General features: G+C 44.2%; 1 protein-coding gene across 1 annotated transcript in view; it reads right to left on the reverse strand.

The window, feature by feature from the left end:
* Window positions 1–17,840, reverse strand: part of LOC139411120 (aminopeptidase O (putative)) — a 121,362-nt gene that overhangs the window by 8,517 nt on the left and 95,005 nt on the right. Inside the window, exons 14-16 of the mRNA XM_071156990.1 lie at window positions 12,875–12,991; window positions 292–378; window positions 14–169 (exon numbers count right to left, since the gene is read on the reverse strand). Coding sequence (XP_071013091.1) covers window positions 29–169; window positions 292–378; window positions 12,875–12,991 — 345 coding nt within the window. The 3' untranslated portion in view covers window positions 14–28. The remainder of the gene's footprint in view (window positions 1–13; window positions 170–291; window positions 379–12,874; window positions 12,992–17,840) is intronic.

The following is a 17,840-nucleotide window of genomic DNA, read 5'->3' on the forward strand; positions in this document are numbered from 1 at the left end:
GGTGGGTCAGTACCTTTTGTGTGCCACCTCATAGGACCATCTCCTCTACCACTCTGCGAGCTGATTGGTCCATTTCGTTCTGGACCAATGAGAGGCAGCGCCTGGCCAGAGCCTGTTGTCTAGAGTCCTCTTGAATCATCAGCTCCCCGTACAGATAAACACCCATGGCCTGGAGAGACAACACACACAAATACAATCAGTCTAACATACAGATACACACCCACAACATGCTTTTGCACAAGAGTCTGTGTTGTGTGAGAGAGAGAGGCAGCGTGTGTGTGTGAGTGTTACCTGGTCGTGTATGAGGAAGTGCTCCACATCTCCATAAGCCTGAGCGTATTTGTGTTTGACCACCAGCTCACACCAGCGATGCCTCACCTGAAACACACATATTGGAAGAGCTCATGATAGGAGACATACAAAACATTTTAGACCAGCAAGCTTTCCCTCTCTCTCACACACTCACTCTCTCTGCATGTGTGCGTGCGTGCGTGCGTGTGTAGGATGGTGCCTGGCCTTTCTCCCAGAGGATCAATGGGAGCTCTGTTACCACGGTGACCGGAGAGATCAGAGACTGGCTCTGTCCCCGCCTCCATCATCATCATCCCTCCTCATGTTTTTGCGTGCGTGTGTGTGTGTGTGTGTTCTAGCCTTACGCTGTTATTCTACTAGCCTCGTGACGGGAGTGATTTGGTGGGGTTCTCCTAGACGATAAATTCACCTAGATGGAAGCAGCAATACTAAGGATTATTTGTCCTTCTTATGTCTCGCTTGAGGATTCACACACCCACACAGATGTATGGACAGACACACACATGCGCACACACTCTGTTTTCCCTTCCACCTGGTGTGGGGGCGTGAGAAGCAGAGCCGGGCAACGCTCCTTGGATAACAGCGTCTCTGAACGCTCCCTTTACCTCTGCAGCCTTCTGAATAAACATGAGCTTCGTAGGCCTCAGATGACCCCTCCCTCTCTCTCTCTCTTATAATATAAACCGGGAATTGATTGAAAGTTCCAGGAATTTTGCAACCGTAGTAATATCACATCACTTACTGCCATTTCAGTGTTTTTTTTCCTCTCTTTCCTGCTCTTTTTTCCCACCTTGCTCTTTCAATAGGTCCAGCAGCATTTGCTTTTTCAGATCCCAACCTCTTCGTGTCTCTCATTTTTGCAATCAATCAATCCTGCTCGTGACATCCTGGATATGTGTGTGTGTGTGTGTGTGTGTGTGTGTGTGTGTGTGTGTGTGTGTGTGTGTGTGGTGTAATAAATGTAGGAATGTCCTGTGTAATTGGTGCGTCTCCCCTCAAGAGAGAGACAGAGGCCCAGTGAGGGGGGTAAGAAGGGGGTGAGAGGGGCACCAGGCAGCTGGCTACCCCCAGGGCTCTCCCCAGGAATGCAACCCAGCACAGAGAGCAGCTGCTGGGGCTGCGCAGGGCAGCAGAGCAGGGTGGCCTGGAGGGCATTCAAAGAGATATACGCACATTAATTACAATACATGTTGGCCTAAACTTGCTGATCATGTTCCTTCCCTGCACTGTAAAGGGGTTGCTGTGAATTTGACAGTAACTTACAGGCAGCTAATTGGCAAGTAATTTACTGTATTTCGTATTGCAGTAATGTAAATATGGTATCAAAGCAAGTACTATGTAATGACAGTACAATATCGTAGAATTGACTGTATTACACTGTAAAAAAGTAAATCATACCGTAATTGTAATGTATTAATGAATGAATGGATGAATTAAATAAATTAATTGACGGGAGTGAGGTTTGTATTTCAATGTATTGTTATTGTAATTACAGGGGATTGGTGCAAGCAGGATGGCTGCAAGGTAATGTGTTTACATATCACAGCATATCAATGAATATTTAGTGTTTTATATCCCTTCCATTTCTAAAGGCTTTAACAAGCCAGCAGCATACCACCCTGCATACCACCCTGCATACCACTGCTGGCTGGCTTGCTTCTAAAGCTAAGCAGGGTTGGTCCTGGTCAGTCCATGGGAGACCAGATGCTGCTGGAAGTGGTGTTGGAGGGCCAGTAGGAAGCACTCTTTCCTCTGGTCTAAAAAAATATCCCAATGCCCCAGGGCAGTGATTGGGGACACCCCCCTGTGTAGGGTGCTGTCTTTCAGTTGGGACGTTAAAACACTCTCTGAGGTCATTAAAGATCCCATGGCACTTATCGTAGGGGTGTTAACCCTGGTGTCCTGGCTAAATTCCCAAACTGGCCCTCAAACCATCATGGTCACCTAATAATCCCCAGTTTACAATAGGCTCATTCATCCCCCTCCTCTCCCCTGTAACTATTCCCCAGGTTGTTGCTGTAAATGAGAACGTGTTCTCAGTCAACTTACCTGGAAAAAGAATGGAAAAATAAACAAGGCTTCCATACTGGGAGAGACTACAAGGCCAAAATGCTCAACCATTTAAGGTTCAAGACTTAATACCAATCTGTCTCCTATACATTTTAAATTGGTAAAAGCACTATTACCAATGGCTGCAACAAATATAGCCACTTACAAGGCACGCCAACAATACCATGCACCCACTAGTGGTCAAAAGGTTTTTGGTGCTTCAAAAATACAGTACGGCACTGTATTCTGCGGGATGGAATTACAGTACCATTCAAAATACAGTGATCCTTTCCCCGCCCACACAATTTTACCACAATGCACCATAATTTACATTATACTACAGTAAAAGATTTTCACAGTATTTTATTGTTGATAATATCCAAAATGTGTAAATAAATTACAGTTCTCCATTATAGTCTGGTAAAAGGTTACTGTTTGTCTAAATGATTTTTAAACAGAGTAAAACATCTTTATGAAACGTAGATGCCAACCCTGTAGTTCTCTGTCTATCTGTCTCTTTCTCTCTCTCTGTCATCCTCCTCCTACTCGCCTTCTACACATGAGGAGTGTCTTTGGTGTGGTTTGGTGTAACAGACTCCTTTCCTCTCTGACAGGACCCTTCAACCTAGCGTGGGCATTAAGGCCTTTTGTGGTACAATGTGCCCTGTATGCTTGACCGACAAATGGCCCACACACACACACACACACACGAACGCACGCATAAGCACCAACCCACACATCACGAGACACACATGAAAGGAAGCGAGCCACAGTCACGCATTCACTCTCATACATGCACACACATACTGTACTCATACAGTACACTGCCACACGCACACACACACACATGGGTCGTTCCACCTCAAAAACCACAATAGGATTTCAACACCCACAATCTCAGATTGTTCTGCTATGATTTCTGTTGTTAGAAACGGGTAAGATTGGCATTTTTGCGACATTATTTTGTTGAAATATAATTAGATCTCTGAGAAATTAAGCTAATTGATTGCAACCAAATTGGCAATTTTCTCTTATAGTACCTAACATCTGATTGGGACCAAGCTTTTTTCTAACAATGAGTTAAAACATGAGAAATTCTAAGAAATGGTCAAAAGCCCTCCACGGGCTCCCCCACACCAATCCCACCCCAACAATGAGTATATAGTATCAGTTCTCTATGTTTGACAAGTAGCATGGAGCTGCGGCTCGGAGTATTGCTTCTTCATACTATGTAATGTATTCTCAGTGTATTTGGTGATGTTTTTATCCCCTGTTCAGAGAAATTAGTCATTGAAGTTGTTAGGGTTATGTACCATCCTACATCAGTGGGTAGCTTTTGACCATGTCTTACTTATTGTTAGAAAAAAGTTTGGTCATAATCAGATGTTAGGTACTATATTTATTGAATATTATATGAATCGTATAAATAAAAATGGCCAATTTGGGTGCAATCAAATTAGCTTAATTTCTCAAAGATCAAATTGGATTTCAAATAAATAATGTTGCAGTAATGCTTATCTGACTACAGAAACGACTTCAGAACAATCTGAGATGGTGGGTGTCATGACTTGCTGAAATGAAATGGAATGGCCCACATGCGTTGAAGCCAGTGCTCGCACGCTATCCTTCACACTACATTAAATGCTCACGCACATCTCACACACATTCTACACCATTCAAATGGAAGGACGGAGCACTAACCATAACAGACAGCACATCAAGCGTGATGAATTCGCACACTTTAACCAGCTACACCTCCATGAAGTAAACACTGCTAACCTAACATAACAGGAGAGAAGTGATGCTGCACTTAAGCTTTTATTTATTTAACCTTTCAAACACATTGATCATTCATTTTGTGGAAAGGTTGGAGGGTAAGAAAGAAAAAGCATTGGAGGAATGGCTGGACACACGTGCGCATGTGTCTGTGTGACCACTTTTAGGGACCATTTAGTTTTTTCCCCTGGTATTTGTACATCTCTGTTGGCCTCCTAACCCCAGCCAGACTGTAGAGGCCTAGACAGAGACCTTCTCATGTTGAACCACTGAAGGCCAGCCAAGTACTGTACACTCACATCCTTTACAGTCTTTTATTCTTACACCCAATTGATTCTTAGAAGTGAAGCACATTCTCAGTAGGAAGTCTTTCATTCCTGGCTGAAGATTTTCATTATTTTAATAGGTCCCAAACAAAAGATGCTCAGTTCTGTTCAACTAAAACGTAACGGTGTTGATAATGTAGCCCTACAGTACATACTGTACAGTATACTGAACATTTTACAGCACCAAACACTAACTGCATGACTACCGTAAATGAACTAACATCTGAGCTCCTTCTCCTTCCAAAAAGGTCATATACAGTAATGACTACGACTTCATATAAGAGGGGGAAAAATGTATCAACTAATTCTTTTCAAGACAGGGCATGTGTTAAAAACAGCTTAAGTTGTTTAGTTTCCAGCCTTAACACAGCTGTGCTTACTCTGACTGCTGCACTTAATACTAGAGTACAGTAAAGCCCCTACACACACACACACACACACAGACACACACACACACACACACACACACACACACACACGTAACTCCCACCACAACCCCCCACACACCTTATCCTACGCATAAACACCATTAAAGTGTATAGTTAGCTAACACACTTTTGTACATCGCGCTGTAACGTACAATTGACCTTATTTTAGCTCCCCAAAAACGTAATACTTCCAGGTCAACTGTAATATGAATACCATTGTAAAGCACAATTTATACCCCTTTCCAGCCAAATCAATGACAAGACCTTCATGCTGCCCGTCTTTGCATTATTGAAGAAGGCAATGATCTCCGTCGGATCTTTTTAAAAATGACGGGTGGAGAAGTGAAACCTACTGCGTCCCAGCTAGCACAGTGGATCTGGACCGATTCCGGCTGAGAGTTGGGGCACTCAGCTGACAGTCAGACTCGGGCTAACGTCATGTGGCCCGAGTCTGGGCCGCCTTCGGCAGTATTACTTATGGCTGGCTACGATGCGGGGATTGAGCTCGGGCCGATTCCAGTGTGAGTTATCTGGCCCAAATGTATTTACTTGGGGCTCGGGCCGATTGGGGCTGCTCTCTGGAAGATGATTGCACGGGCTGCTTTACATAATTAACATTTCATTATTTATTTTTCCAAATTTTCTCATTGTTTCTGTGATCAAAAAAATACAATTAACATTTAAATGAAATTCTTTAAGAGTCCAGTGTAGTATTTTAGTATTTTGTATTTCCTTGGTGCAAGGCAATTGATAAGCATTAAAAACTTTGTGGATGGAACCTCCCAAGTGGTGCAGCGGTCTAAGACACTGCATCGCAGTGCAAACTTAGGGGTTTTGTCCTGTTGGAAAAATGAACCTTCGCCCCAGTCTGAGGTCCTGAGGGCTCTGGATCAGGTTTTTGTCAAGGATCTCTCTGTACTTTGCTCCGTTCCTCTTTCCCTCCAACCTAACAAGTCTCACATTCCCTGCCAAAGAAAAACATCCCCGCAGCATGATGCTGTCACCACCATGCTTCATCGTAGGGATGGTGCCAGGTTTCATCCAGACGTGACGCTTGGCATTCAGGCGAAAGAGTTCAATCTTGGTTTCATCAGACTAGAGAATCTTGTTTCTCATGGTCTGAGAGTCCTTAAGTGCCTTTTGGCAAACTCCCAGAGGGCTGTCATGTGCCCTTTACTGAGGAGTGGCTTCCGACTGGCCACTCTACCATAAATGCCTGATTTGTGAAGTGCTGCAGAGATGGTTGTCCTTCTGGAAATTTCTCCCATCTCCACAGAGGACCCCTGGAGCTCTGTCAGAGTGACCATCGGGTTCTTCGTCACCTCCCTGACCAAGGCGGACATGAACTGTTCAGAGGAGACTGGGTGAATCAGGCGTCATGGTCAAATTGCTTCAAAGAAACCACTACTATTTTTTATTAAACTAAGTCAGTTAAGAACAAATTCTTGTCAGCTCAGGGATTTGATCTAGCAACCTTTCGGATACTGGCCCAACGCTCTAACCAGTAGGTGACCTGCCGCCCCAAAGGACAACAATAAAATAAGAGACTTTCTTGGGTCAACAAACACAAGCAAAGGACATTAGACTGGTGGAAATCTGTCCTTTGGTCTGATAAGTCCAAATGTGAGATTTTTGGTTCCAACCGCGTAGGTGAACGGATGCAAATAGTCTGGGCAGCCATTTGATTAGATGTTCACGAGTCTTATGGCTTGGGGGTAGAAGCTGTTTAGAAGCCTCTTGGACCTAGACTTGGCGCTCTGGTACCGCTTGCTGTGTGGTAGCAGAGAGAACAGTCTATGACTGGGGTGGCTGGAGTCTTTGACAATTTTTAGGGCCTTCCTCTGACACCGCCTGGAATAGAGGTCCTGGATGGCAGGAAGCTTGGCCCCAGTGATGTACTGGACCGTACGCACTACCCTCTGTAGTGCCTTGCGGTTGGAGGCCGAGCAGTTGCCATACCAGGCAGTGATGCAACCAGTCAGGATGCTCGCGATGGTGCAGCTGTAGAACTTTTTGAGGATCTGAGGATCCATGCCAAATATTTTCAGTCTCCTGAGGGGAAAAAGGTTCTGTTGTGCCCTCTTTATGACTGTCTTGGTGTGCTTGGACAATGTTAGTTTGTTGGTGATGTGTGCACCAAGGAACTTGAAGCTCTCAACCTGCTCCACTACAGCCCTGTCGATATGAATGGTGACGTGCTCGGTCCTCCTTTTCCTCGGCCCACAATCATCTCCTTTGTCTTGATCACATTGAGGGAGAGGTTGATGTCCTGGCATCACACGGCCAGGTCTCTGACCTCCTCCCTATAGGCTGTCTCTTTGTTGTCGGTGATCAGGCCTACCACTGTTGTGTCATCAGCAAACTTAATTATGGTGTTGGAGTCGTACCTGGCTGTGCAGTCATGAGTGAACAGGGAGTACAGGAGGGGACTGTAGGAGAGCACTCATCCCTGAGGGACCCCTGTGTTGAGGATCAGCGTGGCGGATGTGTTGTTACCTACCCTTACCACCTGGGGGAGACCCGTCAGGAAGTCCAGGATCCAGTTGCAGAGGGAGGTGTTTAGTCCCAGGGTCCTTAGCTTATTGATGAGCTTTGAGGGTACTATGGTGTTGAACGCTGAGCTGTAGTCAATGAATAGCACTCTCACATAAGTGTTCCTTTTGTCCAGGTGGGAAAGGGCAGTGTGGAGTGCAATAGAGATTGCATCATCTGTGGATCTGTTAGGGTGATATGCAAATTGGACTGGGTCTATAGTTTCTGGGATAATGGTTTTGATGTGAGCCATGACCAGCCTTTCAAAGCACTTAATGGCTACAGACGTGAGTGCTTCGGGTCAGTAGTCATTTATGCAGGTTACCTTAGTGTTCTTGGGCACAGGGACTATGGTGGTCTGCTTAAAACATTTAGGTTTTACAGACTCGCACAGTGAGAGGTTGAAAATGTCAGCACATGCTCGGAGTACATGTCCTGGTAATCCGTCTGGCCCTGCAGCCTTGTGAATGTTGACCTGTTTAAAGGTCTTACTCACATTGGCTGTGAAGAGCGTGATCACACAGTCGTCCGGAACAGCTGGTGCTCTCATGCATGTTTCAGTGTTATTTGCCTCGAAGCGAGCAGAGAAGTAGTTTAGCTCGTCTGGTAGGCTCATGTCACTGGGCAGCTCTCGGCTGTGCTTCCCTTTGTAGTCTGCAATGGTTTGCAAGCCCTGCCACATCCAATGAGCATCAGAGCCGGTATAGTACAATTCAATCTTAGTCCTGTTTTAACACTGTGTCTGTTTAATGGTTCGTCGGAGGGAATAGCGGGATTTCTTATTAGCTTCCGGGTTAGAGTCCCGTTCCTTGCTCTAGTCTTTAGCTCAGTGCGAATGTTGTCTGTAATCCATGGCTTCCGGTTGGGGTATGTACAGTTGAAATCTGAAGTTTACATACACTTAGGTTGGAGTCATTAAAACTCGTTTTTTAACCACTCCACAAATTTCTTGTTAACAAACTATAGTTTTGGCAAGTTGGTTAGGACATCTACTTTTTGCATGACACAATTAATTTTTCAAACAATTGTATACAGACAGATTATTTCTCTTATAATTCACTGTATCACAATTCCAGTGGGTCAGAAGTCTAAGTTGACTGTGCCTTTAAACAGCTTGGAAAATTCATGTCATGGCTTTAGAAGCTTCTGATAGGCTAATTGACATCATTTGAGTCAATTGGAGGTGTACCTGTGGATGTATTTCAAGGCCTACCTTCAAACTCAGTGTCTCTTTGCTTGACATCATGGGAAAATCAAAAGAAATCAGCCAAGACTTCAGAAAAATAATTGTAGACCTCCACAAGTCTGGTTCATACTTGAGAGTAATTTCCAAATGCCTGAATGGACCATGTTCATCTGTACAAACAATAGTACACAAGTATAAACACCATGGGACCACGCAGCCGCCATACCGCTCAGGAAGAAGACACGTTCTGTCTCCTAGAGATGAACGTACTTTAGTGCGAAATGTGCAAATCAATCCCAGAACAACAGTAAAGGACCTTGTGAAAATGCTGGAGTAAACAGGTACAAAAGTATCTATATCCACAGTAAAACGAGTCCTATATTGACATAACCTGAAAGGCCGCTCAGCAAGGAAGAAGCCACTGCTCCAAAACCGCCTTTAAAAAAGCCAGACTACGGTTTGCAACTGCACATGGGGACAAAGATCATACTTTTTGGAGAAATGTCCTCTGGTCTGATGAAACAAAAATAGAACTGTTTGGCCATAATGACCATCGTTATGTTTGGAGGAAAAAGGGGGAGACTTACAAGCTGAAGAACACCATCCCAACCGTGAAGCACAGGGGTGGTAGCATCATTTTGTGGGGGAGCTTTGCTGCAGGAGGGACTGGTGCACTTCACAAAATAGATGGCATCATAAGGAGGACAATTATGTGGATATATTGAAGCAACATCTCAAGACATCAGGAAGTTAAAGCTTGGTCGCAAATGGGTCTTCCAAATGGACAATGACCCCAAGGATACTTCCAAAGTTGTGGCAAAATGGCTTAAGGACAACAAAGTCAAGGTATTGGAGACCATCACAAAGCCCTGACCTCAACCCTATAGAACATTTGTGGGCAGAACTGAAAAAGCGTGTGTGAGCAAGGAGGCCTACAATCCTGACTCAGTTACACCAGCTCTGTCAGGAGGAATGGGCCAATATTCACCCAACTTATTGTATTGTGGGAAGCTTGTGGACGTTAAAGTTAAACAATTTATAAGCAATGCTACCAAATACTAATCGAGTGTATGTAAACTTCTGACCCACTAGGAATGTGATGAAAGAAATAAAAGCTGAAAAAAAATCATTATTATTCTGGCATTTCACATTCTTAAAATAAAGTGGTGATCCTAACTGACCAAAGGACTTTTTACTAAATATGAAAAACGGAGTTTAAATGTATTTGGCTAAGGTGTATGTAAACTTATTGATGAAGCCAATGACTGATGTGGTGTACTCCTCAATGCCATAGGAAGAATCCCAGAACATTTTCCAGTCTGTGCAAGCAAAACAGTCCTGTAGCTTAGCATCTGCCTCATCTGACCACTTTTTTACTGACAGAGTCACTGGTGCTTCCTGCTTTAATTTTTGCTTGTAAGCAGTAATCAGAAGGATAGAATTATGGTCAGATTTGCCAAATGGAGGGCGAGGGAGAGCTTTGTTCGCGTCTCTGTGTGTGAAATAAAGGTGGTCTAGAGTTTTTCCCCTCTGGTTGCACATTTAACATGCTGGTAGAAATGAGGTAAAACGGATTTAAGTTTCTCTGCATCAAAGTCCCCGGCTACTAGGAGCACCGCCTCTGCATGAGCGTTTTCCTGTTTGCTTATGGCAGTATACAGCTCATTGAGTGCAGTCTTAATGCTAGCGTCCGTCTGTGGTGGTATGTGGACAGCTACGAAAAATACAGATGAAAACTCTCTAGGTACAGTGCCTTGCGAAAGTATTCGGCCCCCTTGAACTTTGCGACCTTTTGCCACATTTCAGGCTTCAAACATAAAGATATAAAACTGTATTTTTTTGTGAAGAATCAACAACAAGTGGGACACAATCATGAAGTGGAACGACATTTATTGGATATTTCAAACTTTTTTAACAAATCAAAAACTGAAAAATTGGGAGTGCAAAATTATTCAGCCCCTTTACTTTCAGTGCAGCAAACTCTCTCCAGAAGTTCAGTGAGGATCTCTGAATGATCCAATGTTGACCTAAATTACTAATGATGATAAATACAATCCACCTGTGTGTAATCAAGTCTCCGTATAAATGCACCTGCACTGTGATAGTCTCAGAGGTCCGTCAAAAGCGCAGAGAGCATCATGAAGAACAAGGAACACACCAGGCAGGTCCGATATACTGTTGTGAAGAAGTTTAAAGCCGGATTTGGATACAAAAATATTTCCCAAGCTTTAAACATCCCAAGGAGCACTGTGCAAGCGATAATATTGAAATGGAAGGAGTATCAGACCACTGCAAATCTACCAAGACCTGGCCGTCCCTCTAAACTTTCAGCTCATACAAGGAGAAGACTGATCAGAGATGCAGCCAAGAGGCCCATGATCACTCTGGATGAACTGCAGAGATCTACAGCTGAGGTGGGAGACTCTGTCCATAGGACAACAATCAGTCGTATATTGCACAAATCTGGCCTTTATGGAAGAGTGGCAAGAAGAAAGCCATTTCTTAAAGATATCCATAAAAAGTGTCGTTTAAAGTTTGCCACAAGCCACCTGGGAGACACACCAAACATGTGGAAGAAGGTGCTCTGGTCAGATGAAACCAAAATTGAACTTTTTGGCAACAATGCAAAACGTTATGTTTGGCGTAAAAGCAACGCAGCTGAACACACCATCCCCACTGTCAAACATGGTGGTGGCAGCATCATGGTTTGGGCCTGCTTTTCTTCAGCAGGGACAGGGAAGATGGTTAAAATTGATGGGAAGATGGATGGAGCCAAATACAGGACCATTCTGGAAGAAAACCTGATGGAGTCTGCAAAAGACCTGAGACTGGGACGGAGATTTGTCTTCCAACAAGACAATGATCCAAAACATAAAGCAAAATCTACAATGGAATGGTTCAAAAATAAACATATCCAGGTGTTAGAATGGCCAAGTCAAAGTCCAGACCTGAATCCAATCGAGAATCTGTGGAAAGAACTGAAAACTGCTGTTCACAAATGCTCTCCATCCAACCTCACTGAGCTCGAGCTGTTTTGCAAGGAGGAATGGGAAAAAATGTCAGTCTCTCGATGTGCAAAACTGATAGAGACATACCCCAAGCGACTTACAGCTGTAATCGCAGCAAAAGGTGGCGCTACAAAGTATTAACTTAAGGGGGCTGAATAATTTTGCACGCCCAATTTTTCAGTTTTTGATTTGTTAAAAAAGTTTGAAATATCCAATAAATGTCGTTCCACTTCATGATTGTGTCCCACTTGTTGTTGATTCTTCACAAAAAAATACAGTTTTATATCTTTATGTTTGAAGCCTGAAATGTGGCAAAAGGTCGCAAAGTTCAAGGGGGCCGAATACTTTCGCAAGGCACTGTAGATACAGCATAAAACCAGCCAGCTGTATGTTGATAATGTCGTTGTTCAGGCACGACTCCGTGAAGCATAAGATATTACAGTTTTTAATGTTCCGTTGGTAGTTTAATCTTCCTCGTAGGTCATTGATTTTATTTTCCAATGATTGCACGTTAGCTAGTAGAACGGAAGGCAGGGGGGGTTTATTCGATCGCCTACAAATTCTCAGAAGGCAACCCGACCTCCGTCCTCTTTTTCTCCGTTGTCTCTTCACGCAAATGACGGGGATTTGGGCCTGTTCCCGGAAAAGCAGTATGTCGTTCACGTCGGGCTCGTCAGACTCGTTAATAGAGAAAAAAAGCTCCTGCCAGTTCGTGGTGAGTAATCGCTGTTCTGATGTCCAGAAGTTATTGTCGGTCATAAGAGATGGAAGCAGCAGTATAATGTACAAAATAAGCAAAAATTTTAAATTTAAAATATAAATCACAATTGGTTAGGAGCATGTAAAACGTTAGCCATCTTCTCCGGCGCTGTCTAAATTGAGATGGTTTGGGATGAGTTGGACCACAGAGTGAAGGAAAAGCAGCCAACAAGTGCTCAGCATATGTGGTAACTCCTTCAAGACTGTTGTAAAATAATTCCAGGTGAAGCTGGTTGAGAGAATGATTCCATATGTGTTATTTCATAGTTTTGTTGTCTTCACTATTATTCCATTATGTAGAAAATAGTAACAAAAATAAAGAAAAACTCTTGAATGAGTAGGTGTGTCCAAACTTTTGACTGGTACTGTATGTATTATTCTAAATATATATATTCGTAAATATATTATTGTCCCCTAACCCTGGAGTAAACTACATCAATACTTAGGCTTCTACTTCCAGCTTATACATACTATATCCACTTGTGTGTGCAGTGTTACCTCAGCGTCCTGCTTCGGTAGATCGTAGGTTCTCTTGATCGTATGCAGTGATGTCACACTTAGCTCCTCCTCCTCCAGCAGAATCTCCAATAGCAACACCAGCTGCTCCGGCATCACCTAGGCAACGTAAATAGAAAGGAGGGGTTATTTGTGGGTCTCAACATGATCGACAACATCAGTATGATTTACTTAACTTCATTTTGTTTGAGGGGTAGTTTATGAATAACACCGAAACACATTAATATCAGTCTCTATTCAGCAAACAGTCACTGATAATTCAACGCCACTGGATGGGTTATGAAGAGTGACAAAAAGAGAAACTCGTTAAAAAATATTAAGATAATGCCAAGGCAAATGTTCAGAATATAAGGGAAACGGTGGGGGAATGTTTAGCGTTTGAAGTGAAGCGGTGACGGAGGGAGGCAGATGAGTTATTCTGTAGACGGAGTGAAACAAGAGAAGAAAAGAAAGAGGAAGAGAGACACGATGAGTCTTGCGAACGTCTCAACAGCACACGGTCACAAAGAAGGAACTCCTTTGATTGAAGTTGTTCTCTGCTGAGGCCCAAAGCTTTTCGACTATTAAATATCATTTGATACAAAAATAAAGCAGATTTCCCATGACTGAATAGACTATTGAACAGGGGAAGACAGTAAAGAGAAGATTAAAGAAAGAATATGTTAGACACATTCATTTCTACATTTGTTCTGTTGGGATAGTGCTGATTAATGCTGTGTTATGTGGTATTCTAAAAGAGGACTTCCAGAGAGACACCCCCATGGTGCTGTGAGCTGTGCCTAGCCTTGCCTGCCTCTCCCTGGGATAGACAAGACACATATTCCTCCTCTCTGGGATAAAATAAAGGAGGCTCCATAGAGACTGATGTGAAAATGGAGCAGTGTGTGTGTGAATATAAATGGGTGGAGGCCAAGCTGCTATTCTTACTCCATTATCACATTATGATCTGGAACTGGCTCTCTCAACACACACACACACACACACACACACACACACACACACACACACACACCTTTTCTACATTAAATGTATTCTCTTTTTTTTGCCTCTCCTTTGCATTCCTCCCTTTGTCAATCTTTCTTATCCACAACAAACTTTTGGTAAGGAAATACCAGGAGAACTTTTGCCCTACCAGAAAGCTCTCCATTTCAAACACAGGGAGTATTTGACCATTGGTTGGTCTGAGAGAATCCCATTCAAAGCCTCAAGTCAAGCAACTACAGCCTATACACTGACAGTAAATTAATGTGGATACTCTGCAAATAGATCTATCTCTCTCTCGCTCTCTTACTGTACCTCTATCTGTCCTGTTTCTGTCTTGCTCTCCTCACCTCACTACTCCTCCATTTTGTGAGAGCTAACCGTTAGGTCCCTCCATCTTGAAGGGTCTCTGAGAGGCATGATCCAGTCATAAAACCCCTAATTTCAGCCTGCCTGCCTGCCTGCCTCACACACACACACACACACACACACACACACACACACACACACACACACACACACACACACACACACACACACACACACACACACACACACACACACACACACACACACACACACACACACACACACACACAATCTGTGTGAGCGGTTCACGTGAGCTTCGTGTGTAGGGGAGAGATAGGGGAGAGGTTACCCACTCTAGTGGGAAAATGCTCTCAACACCGAACTATTGGGGCTATTGTTAGTCTCAGCCCTGACCCGATCATGAGATCAAACAGTGTGTGTGTGTGTGTGTGTGTGGTGCCACCCTCGGCGCCCTCTCCAAGGGTAGGGAGTTCCCAGGCAGGGAGATCACCTTTTCCCCTCCCGATAACACACAGGCGTGCACACGCGCACACACACGCACGCACGCACACACGCACACAACACCACTTAGTGAGGTAATGTGTTTGGTCTTGCTTGTCTGTTTTATACTCCTCCACATCCATCCTTCCATTCAACCTATCAAAACCCTCCACAACTCCTACTCAGAAATACACTGACGAACACTTACAAACACTACTCAGAGTGGCATGAAGAGCAATGGCCATTTAAGAGAGGCTTGGTTTAAACCCTCTGTTTTCTCCCCCATATTTTCATGCTTATGTCTCCGCCCCTCTCCAAAGTGGTTACTCCAACCATGACGCCCCCCCACCCCCCTCCCCCTCAGCCTTGTCTAATGGTGTGTTTCTGCCTCATCAGCCTCAAACGCCTGGTCTGGACTAGGAGAACCATCATCATTATCATTCTTGCTGGAGGATGACTTGCTGTTTTGGAGGTCAGTGAAACGGGATTTAATATCCACTGATCTCAAACATACAGACTGGCGTGTTCACACACAGTGGCACATTGAATACCCCATTGTAAGAAGACATGTCTCCCGACGTCAGATGGGAGCGCCCAGAGCAATAACCACACTAACATAAGATAGTGATAATATTGTAATATATGACACCGGGAATGGAACCCAAAGCCTAAAGCCATGCTTTACCAACTGAAACATGTCCAGTAATAGAACAGTAGCTGAGTGTAATAACACTCCCAAAACCTTCCTGCTATTACAGACAGACAGACGGACGGAGAGAGACAGACAGAATCCTGTGATCGTTCATAACTTCCATGGCAACGACACTGGATACCACACTAAGCAACCTGTGTGTGTGTGTGTGTGTGTGTGTGTGTGTGTGTGCGCGTGTGTGTGAGGGACACCGAGAGCTTCTTTATCTTTGACCTTTTCTCTCTACCTCTCCACCCCGCTCTCTCAATCTTTTTCTCCCCCTTAAAACACCTCTTCTGTCATGGCTCGTTGAGAGAGAGAGAATCACTGCTATCGTGGCATCCACATAGTTCCAACGTTTAAATCATGTGGTTGTTATCAACGTTACTGCTACCAACATCTCCCGGAATATCCGTATCGGTACTAAGTCACATTGGCATTTCAATGAGCTGTATGTCTCTCCCCTGCTGTCCGTATCCCTCCCTCCTTTACAGCGATTTGAGTGTGTATGTCTCAGAATGCTAGTTCAGTCACAATGCATTATGGGTGATGGAGACGTGGAATCACTGTGACATTATAAAACCCAACAGTGATTTCTCAGAGGCCATTCAACCGCGTGTGTGTGTGCGCGCATGTGTGTGTGTTTGTGTGTGACAGACCATTCAGTCGCTCCATTGAATTTTATTTCTGTCTGACCGCAGACTCGTAAAAGCTCTCTGGCACCAGCGTCTAAACGCCTCAGCCCCCCGCCTCAGGTACTAGAGTTACTCTTTCTCCATTTTTCCCTTTCCCCATTTCTAGCTTTAATGTTAGTCAATCTCTTTGACTACCCCTCCGACCTCCATCCCTCCCCTCCTCCTTCCCTCCCCACCCTCTCATTTATCTGGCCCCTCTCAGCAAGATTTCCTCCCACATAAGGAGAGGTGACTTTATTGAATTATAGATCACATGTAAGCAGGATGCCTCTCACTGTGTGTGTGTGTGTGTGTGTGTGTGTGTGTGTGTGTGTGTGTGTGTGTGTGTGTGTGTGTGTGTGTGTGTGTGTGTTCGAGCATTCATACAATTCATTGAATGATTGGGAAAACAGTGAACAACAAGAGGGAAAGGTTCTTTTTAGTGAGTCACGTGTTTCACTGTTGGACTTTCAGCCCGGGGAACCAGAGCCGACTCTCTGTGCTGATATCAATCTGTGCTGATGACATCACAGCTGGGTCACCTTAGAGATAGCGGATGCCTTACAGTGATGCCCCTCATGTTTGTGATATCACTCTCTGTTCCCCTCTCCTCCGGGATGTTCTGCTTTTATCACAATCATAACATGCTCTGGGATTGAGATGCTTAAATGCGGCGCGCGCGCGCGTGTGTGTGTGTGTCATTTTATCTTGATTAGAAGGATAAACCCCCCAACACAGCTTGCAGTGTATGCTAAGCCTGATTGTGAGAAGCACACACAAAGTGTCTCATCCGCAGACAAGGCTGCTGATTTATCTAGCAGGGAGGGACAGACAAGAAGGGCCTAGCAAAGAGACTCCTGCTATCACTATGGGACATTCACGACACGTACCATACACTGTCAATCCACATCATAGACACATCGTCATCGCTCCTCTTTCACCCCAGCTGCCAAACTAACCCTGATTCAGATGACCATCCTACCCATGCTAGATTACGGAGACATCATTTATAGATTGGCAGGTAAGGGTGCTCTCGAGCGGCTAGATGTTCTTTACCATTTGCCACCAATGCTCCTTATAGGACACATCACTGCACTCAATAGTCCTCTGTAAACTGGTCATCTCTGTATACCCGTCGCAAAGCCCCACTGGTTGATGCTTATTTATAAAAGCCTCTTAGGCCTCACTCCCCCCTATCTGAGATATCTACTGCAGCCCTCATCCTCCACATACAACACCCGTTCTGCCAGTCACATTCTGTTAAAGGTCCCCAAAGCACACACATCCCTGGGTCGCTCATCTTTTCAGTTCACTGCAGCTAACGACTGGAACGAGCTGCAACAAACATTCAAACTGGACAGTTATCTCCATTTCTTAATTCATAGACTCAATCATGGACACTCGTACTGACAGTTGTGGCTGCTTTGTGTGATGTATTGTTGTCTCTACCTTCTTGCCCTTTGTGCTGTTGTCTGTGCCCAATAATGTTTGTACCATGTTTTGTGCTGCTACCATGTTGTGTTGCTACCATGTTGTTGTCATGTTGTATTGCTACCATGCTATGTTGTTGTCTTAGGTCTCTCTTTCTGTAGTGTTGTGTTGTCTCTCTTGTCGTGATGTGTGTTTTGTCCTATATTTATATATATTTTTTAATAAAGGTTAAATCTAAATAAATAAAATGGACATCACCCCACAGCATCACACCACCATGTGTGTGTGTGAATCAAATGTGTTTCATGCGTGTTTGTGTGATCAGTGTGACCCAATGACGGTATATATGAATGGACAAAGC

This window comes from Oncorhynchus clarkii, chromosome 6 (assembly GCF_045791955.1).
Source record: "Oncorhynchus clarkii lewisi isolate Uvic-CL-2024 chromosome 6, UVic_Ocla_1.0, whole genome shotgun sequence".
Lineage (NCBI taxonomy): Eukaryota > Metazoa > Chordata > Actinopteri > Salmoniformes > Salmonidae > Oncorhynchus > Oncorhynchus clarkii.